We start from the raw sequence: 7,744 nt of genomic DNA on the forward strand, positions 1-7,744 counted from the left end.
GTAGCAGAGCAGCAAACGGAGAAAGCAGATCGGGAGCAGAACTGTAAAAGTTTTTCACAAACCTTCCAAAAGGATTTTTTACATCTTGAATTTACATTTAATAGAGTTTGCTTGGAGCTTACTTGTCTTTCGGGGAACAATGATGTTTACCGGTTTCAACACGGAGTGCGACTCTTCCTCACGCTGCAGCACCGCGTCCCCGTCCGGGGATCTGGGATATTACGCGTCACCGGCAGGATCTTACTCCAGCATGGGATCTCCCCAATCTCAGGTATGTCCAGTCAAATAGCCTATTATTAAGCATTTATTGATGTGGTATTTTAAATTATCTCGGTTTTAGCTTGCACGAAAGAATTTGTCGAGACAGACTAACGCTGTTTTGAACGTTTACTAGATTAAAGTAATTCATCTTAAGAATAAAGTTAGTTAATGATAGCTCTCGGGTGGGTGACATGCAGAAGCAGCTCATTGTCAAGTTTTACGTGACATGAGCATGCTGACCTGTGCTGCACAGTGCAAGGCAATCTTCATTCATCCACCTGGAAACTCCATAGAGAGCATATAACGTCATGACTGACATCATGAGGATATTTTTAAACAGTCCAGCTTTTCATAGACCCTCTGTTGCAACCCCTCCTGAAAATTGTCCTCATGATCTTTGCTTTATTTCCTCTAGGAAATCACAGACCTGACAACATCAAGTGCCTCCTTCATCCCCACTGTCACGGCTATTTCGACAAGCCCAGATCTGCAGTGGATGGTTCAGCCTCTGATCTCCTCAGTGGCTCCTTCTCATCGGGCTCACCCCTACAGTACAAGCCCCAGCCCGGCATATTCCAGATCAGCCATGAAGTCTGCAGCATCCAAGGCTCACATGACTACTAAGAGAGGCAGAGCTGAACAGGTAATTATGAGCTGATCTTCAGTCTGAAGTGTTACATAATAGCTTCACTGTTAGTGTACATTACAGAGCTGGAGTCTTAACTTTTCTTCTTTTTATTCAGATAAGCCTTGAGGAGGAGGAGAAGAGAAGAATTCGCAGAGAGAGAAATAAGCAGGCAGCAGCTAAATGCCGCAACAGGAGGCGAGAGCTTACAGACACCCTGCAAGCTGTAAGTATCTCACCAGATTTACAGTCACTTATCAAAATGTAACTGCTGCCAAAGCAGTGTGGTCAATCAGCCAACTAAATGCCATTTCCTCTATTTCTCCCCCTTGGCAGGAAACTGATAAGCTGGAGGATGAGAAGTCCAGCCTGCAGAATGACATTGCCAACTTGCTGAAGGAGAAGGAAAGGCTTGAGTTCATTCTGGCTGCCCACCAACCCATCTGCAAAATTCCCTCAGAGCTAGAAACAGACTTCCCCATGTCCTCCATCTCGCCTACCCACTCCTGCCTCTCCACTGGTGTGACCTCCCAACCAGAAGCATCCAGTATTACTTCCAGCCAGCCAAGTCTCACCTCAACCTCCAACTCCATCTTCTCCAGTACCAGCTCTGTCCTTTCCACTGCCACCATCTCTGGCACCACAGTCAAGATGACAGACCTGGAGGCCTCTGTTCTGGAGGAGTCCCTGGATCTGCTGGCAAAAACAGAGATGGAGACAGCACGGTCAGTGCCAGAGGTTGACCTTGCCAATTCCATCTATACAAATCAGGACTGGGAGCCCCTTCATTCCTCAACCACTAATAATGACTTTGAACCCCTGTGCACGCCTGTTGTGACCTGTACTCCAGCCTGCACCACCTACACGTCTTCATTTATGTTCACCTTCCCGGAGGCTGAGACCTTCCCCACTTGTGGCATTGCACACAGAAGAGGAAGCAACAGCAACGATCAGTCCTCAGATTCTCTCAGCTCACCAACCCTGCTGGCTCTTTAATGACTCTTCCTAAAACAATAATTCTTCCTACCTGGCACATTTTCTTGACATGAGATAAATGTGCAGATCACAGGGCTGTGGAACCGACTTATACCAGAAGGCAAATTATTTATGATTTTGTCTGCCTTTATCTATACTTGCCTATTACACCAATGTAGCAAGTTAATACGCATGTTTTAATTAATACACCTAGTTGTTCTATGAGTTCCTATATGATTTCTTGGTGCTAGATAACAAAATCTTGTTGTGTATTGATGTGTTCAGAGCAATAGTTATTATTTGATCCAGTTTGTTTTCTGGTAAATGGAATGTGAAATGTTTGTGAACCTTTAAAAACTGGTGTGCTTTGTCTTAACCATGGTCTGAGTGGTCTATGAGAGTATTCAAGTTTTCTGTGAAAACAATAGTGCTTTTAATTTATGAAATTTAAATTTATTTTTTTACACAGAGTGTGAAGACAAATGTTATTTGTAAGTTATGTAAATAAAAGATAGTGATATTTAAATTCAATCATTTGTGTGAATGAATTTGTTGTTCTCTAAAATTCTGTAGATTTTTGATAAAACATTAACCATAGAGCAAAGCTTTCAAAAGAATTTTTTTTGATAATGTCTAAACTTAGCCTGAATGGGGATAGCAGCATTTTTCCTGCACCTCCACTAGCTCTATTTATTGTTCCGTCTGTTGCCAAGGCTAACGTACGTCAGGGGTCTGACGTCAGTGCGTTCTTTCCATTTTTTTTTTTTTTATTTAATTCGCAAGCCATGCGTGATGACGTTTTACTTCCTCGCCCAAATATAGAATCCTTCGGAGAGTCGCTGTTGCTGTCTGACAGCAGCAGAGAAGATGGGTTACACGGAATGGTTCGGACGCATTTTTCCGCTGAAACAGACACTACTTTCCTACAGGGTTTCCTCCAAAGTGGAAGCCGCTTCAGCTGTTGACATGTTCAATTAAAAAATGGGGAAGAATAGCCGCATTGCTTTCGTAATCGAGGCCACACATTAAGGTTTTCACATCTTGTTTCTGCAAGACAGCCTCTGCACGCACAGACCACACTGTGCCATACTGTTTTTTTACCCTAATCCAACAAAGCATTGGGTACAACCATAGTTTACGTTGTTCTTCTTGATTTTCTTTGTTCGAACGCAAAATGTCAATCCCAGTCAGAAACGTACAGTTGAAGCACTAGAGGCAGAAAATGTATCCTCAATAAATGGCTAAACGTGAGGTCTGTGTTCAAATTTTTTTAAGCATTGCTGTGTCAAGATTAATGCTGACGTGGAACAGCTCTGGGAAATGTTTATGAAAAGGTCATATATAAATATCTAATTTAAAAGATGGCCATGTAGACTTAGTGATTTGCAAAGACTTGGTCGTGTATATAATCCTTTGCACTGATTGTGCATGTAGTGGAACTATATATTGAAACAAAAGGTCTCCAGGGAAATGTTGCAGTTGTTCTAGACAACTGTAAGGTAAATCTGACTGAATTATCAAGTTCATCTTAATTTGTTATTTTCCAGTGGCGGCTTTGCATAGAAATGATTCTATTCAAGTAACACTGTTATTCTTTTGAGCATCCCCTGCAGGCGGGCAGGTAGACGGGTGGACAAGACAGGCTGACAGATGGACAGATAGACATCCCCACTGCACTTAATACTGTGCAATATGTGTAACATATTTATCCTGTCACTATAGACTGATTTGCACGGCTACTTTTTTTCTTTGTATTGGTTTTATATTCTTATATTTTTATATTTCTTATACATGTCTTATTCTGTGTTTTAAGCCAAGAGCTACTGAACAAAATTTCATTGTGTTTTGCATAAAAAAGAGTCTTTATCTTGATCATGATCTTTTGAAGTGCATCATCAAATATTATATCTACCCCATAGCGGTCACTGTCTTACTTCACTTGCTCATTTCATCATGAACAGATTCATCAGAAGGCAGGTTGCCTAATGGCTTCTACACAGGAAATGTGTGGTGTGTGTGTGTGTGTAAGGGACGTGCTCCATAAAAGACTATCACACAATAACTAACTCTGACGTTTGAGCCCTTTTAATGTGGTCACACCCGTTTTGTGCAACACAGCACTTGAAATAAGACATTGTTGTTCTCTTCCCATATGGACACAGGCCTTTTCCTCCCAAGCTTGATCTGAAATTAAACATATTTGATAGTTTTAATAATTAAAAAATTAAAGGTAGAAAATGTAGCTCATGCTTAGAACACTCAAAAGCTTTAATGATACCGTGTTTTATCAGATCCTCTTGTTTTGCTAGCATGGAGCTGTTGCATAACAGCCTGATTTTGAGTACCTGTTTTTCTTTGCACTTTAGCAGAGCCTCCTTTTTCTCAAAAAAGCTTCTATGTGCGACCATGCAGCACCAAATAACTATTAATATCTCTTTGCTGGGCTCCTGGAGATGGGGTAGCAACAGAAATAGCAGGTGTCTATTGCTTCTTTTAACATCAGCATCGACAGCAGTAAAATTAGACCACTGTGACGCCAACCTGCGTCGGTGCTGCGACCCAGGGGAGGACTCAGACAGCGTATACTGATAACAGAATGAAAGGAAGAAAATAAAACAGAGGCAAAGGAAGGAGGAGAGGAGAAAGCTGTAAGTATAACAGGAAAGTGGTGAAGGAGTTAGACGGAAATCCCTGCCTTTGAGTAACTGTGAGGACAGTGATGATGAAACGAACAAGTTCATCTACGTGCCGATATGACAAGAGCTCAGTTATGGCTTAGCTGTGTATTCACAGAGACACATCCTCTCTTTTGTTGAGAGAGGAAATGAAGCTTTAGGAAACCATACATACTTCAGTCTTCTGTCTGTGGTTGATGTTATTCAGTACATTGACACTGACAACAACTAACTGAAGCAAGCTAATGACAGTATGAAATCTGTACGAGGTTATTTTATTGGTTTAATGGTCATGGCTGAATTCTAGAAAGTTTCACAGTGTGTCGTTCATTGCAATTTATGACAAACCAACTTTATATGTGAACTCAGCCTGGATTATGTGCAGTTATCTGCGTACATCTGCTTTTTGTTTATATTTTCATTACCTCATACCTCATGCATAAAATGACAGCAGTTCCTTGAAGGGTGTGTAGATACTTGCGTCAGCAGCCATTCACTTTAAGGAAGTAGCATGCTCAGGATATCAAACTGACACAGAGCCAAGAGGTAATAAAAAAAAAACAAAAGTTTGGTTAATTGATTTGTGAGGGGGTTTTACAAGTGGCTTACAGGTTGCATCTCACATGGGTGAAATGGTTATAAACAAAATAGATTTAAAGATTAAGTATAACAATTTTTTTATTTTAGAATACTTCAAACATGTTAAAATATAGATTCTTCTGAATTTCCTTTCCAGTCTTAAAGGTCTGCAGCACAGAAAAGTGTGTAACATGCTATTCTTAGAAGTTATTTGACGCACTGAGCTACAATACTGGAGGGATTTCTCTGTCCAATAATTACTGTTCACCTAGTGCCAGTCTCTTCTCTCAGCAGTGTGTCCTCGTCGTGTCTTAAGGGATCAGTAACAAGGATGTTTCCCTGGAAACTGGACAGCTATATCATATATAATTGGGTAATTCCTGAGCTACTGACAGAAAATAAAAACCTCTGGGATTTTGAAAATAACCCAGCCAACACTACGTATGTCTGTTTCATAATCCGGGTTTACACCCTGGATAGATTATTAAGCAGTTACATATATATATATATATATATGATATCTATCTTACCAGTAAGATAGCTGTGAGATGGTTGAAAATGTAAAAATTAGAAGCTACCACCATCTATCTAACAATAATCTTTATTCAGCAAAGTCGCAAGTCGCCTGTGGTTCTTCCCACCTTGAAGTGATGTGTTTGCACAAGCCTTCCCACACATTGCCACTCAACATTAGTCTCATGAAAATGGCCACTCAGACCCACTGGGGAAGGGGGGGCAGGTTGAAGCAGTTTATGTAAGACTCCCACTGGAATATTGTGAAAATTATGGTTGCCTCAAAAGAATCTTGTAGCCAAGTTATTTTGTAAAATATATCTGCCAGTGCATGTTTTGTGGGTGCACCTATTGCTTTGGGCTTCATTACCCTGTCTTAAATGTGGAAAAATGCATTAGATATGTTTTACGCTTTGTGGAGAATGGCCTGAATGTTGGTTCTTTTATTCAGCTCATGATCCATGTCCCTGTGTTCCAGCAGCCTGATTGAACTTGCTTTGATATTTCAACATTTGAATGGGTAACTTACATCAAGCTGCTGCCAACATCATGTAGAAACATGCTGAATTTAATAAATGAAAGCAATAAATTATAGCACGTAGGGGGTACATTCACACACTGCTAGGAAATGAAGTTATTAAAGTGGATCATCTTTACCAGTTGCAGTGGAAAACTGATACTACTTAATGAATCAATAATCATACTCCATTAATACATCACACTACTGTGTACTTTCTTACTATCAACTCTGTAGAATAGATATTTAAATGTGATACTTTTTCAAGACTGTTTTAATGCTACTTTCTTAGTATGTTGAAGTATATCTCTTGCCTTTGACAGATTATTTTCTCTCAAATGCTGGTATATTGTAGATTAGGTAACATATCAGAGAGCTATGTTTCATCTAACAACAGCGACAACTGTCACAAAATCTTTGCAACATTGCTGTAAAATTAAATACACAGGTGTGATAGACTCATTGGCTGCAAATAATAGGTGAGATCCGCGTAGTGTGAAGAGACAACCGTGGTAAAACGTGGTTTTCTGTGATAAATTAAGTTTAAAAGCCCAATCTCTGGCTTCGTCAGCCTCCAGCTGCATCTCTTGGTACTATTACACTTTAGAGCTTTATTTCCATTAAACAAACTCTCGTCCAACTTCATGTCTGGAAAAAGTGCAAACACTGTTTAACAAATAAGTAAACTGAGACTCGTCTGCTTCAAAAAGAACTTTTGTATGGTTTGAAATGTGAACTTGTTTATGAAAGATACTTTGAATTCTTTATAAATTTGCAAAAGTTCCTGCTGAGATCTTAATTCACACCCCAGTTTAATGGAAGAAGCTCCTCTTGGAGCTTTTTACAGTAGCCCATTTATTCATAGTTGAATATGTCTATCCTCTGGCTCTCTACACTTGTACTATGCTTGGTGTAGTTTTCAACTACACCAAACATAGTACATGACGGCTGATGTTTTCTATCTGATGTGCAGTTTTTCTCCTGTTCAAGATCTCCATCATTGCTCTGATGGATCATTCCATGAAGATGTTGCATTAACCACTTTCACTCTGGGCAATGAGTATACTTTCAACGGAGATCTTCCACTGTGTAACATTTAAGGGACTATTCTATTCTATTCTATTCTATTCTATTCTACAGTCATTTGGCAGACGCTTTTCTCCAAAACGACTTACATCTGAGAGTAAGAACAACACAAGCAAGAATTCAAACAATATGGGACATCATAATTAAGTGGTAGCCTGACTGTAAGTCCAGTTGGACCCAGGTACTGTGTAAGTGCTAGAGGCAGTGCTTTTTCTTTTTTCTATAATAGTACTTTGTTTAATTACAAGATCATGATTTCAACACACATTATCATGACTTATATTTTCTCTGGTTGTGAACCTAATAAATACCCTGTGCGCTTAAGTGATTCAGAGATGGACCAATAAAAGTGTCCCTCAAACATGTTAAATTTGTTAACCTGGTGTTAACCTCAGGGTTTCAAAATATTGGTTCACTTGACCGCAGTAGATGAACTGTTAGTTGCAGCTGCAGTTTACCCTCCGGGTCAGCGGTGGCGCTGGAGCTCTCGATGAAGCCAGTTATGAGATCTGG

At 39.9% G+C, this 7,744-nt stretch overlaps 1 protein-coding gene across 1 annotated transcript; it reads left to right on the forward strand.

Annotated features, from left to right (window-relative positions):
* On the forward strand, positions 1–2,381 carry LOC121633990 (proto-oncogene c-Fos-like). The gene is made up of 4 exons (XM_041976363.1): positions 1–271; positions 677–904; positions 1,005–1,112; positions 1,223–2,381. Exons 1-4 carry the CDS (start codon positions 140–142, stop codon positions 1,880–1,882), a joined length of 1,128 nt encoding a protein of 375 aa, XP_041832297.1. The 5' UTR covers positions 1–139; the 3' UTR covers positions 1,883–2,381.
* The last annotated feature ends 5,363 nt before the right edge of the window (positions 2,382–7,744 follow it).

The sequence above is a fragment of the Melanotaenia boesemani genome, chromosome 22, assembly GCF_017639745.1.
Source record: "Melanotaenia boesemani isolate fMelBoe1 chromosome 22, fMelBoe1.pri, whole genome shotgun sequence".
In the NCBI taxonomy this organism is placed as follows: Eukaryota; Metazoa; Chordata; class Actinopteri; order Atheriniformes; family Melanotaeniidae; genus Melanotaenia; species Melanotaenia boesemani.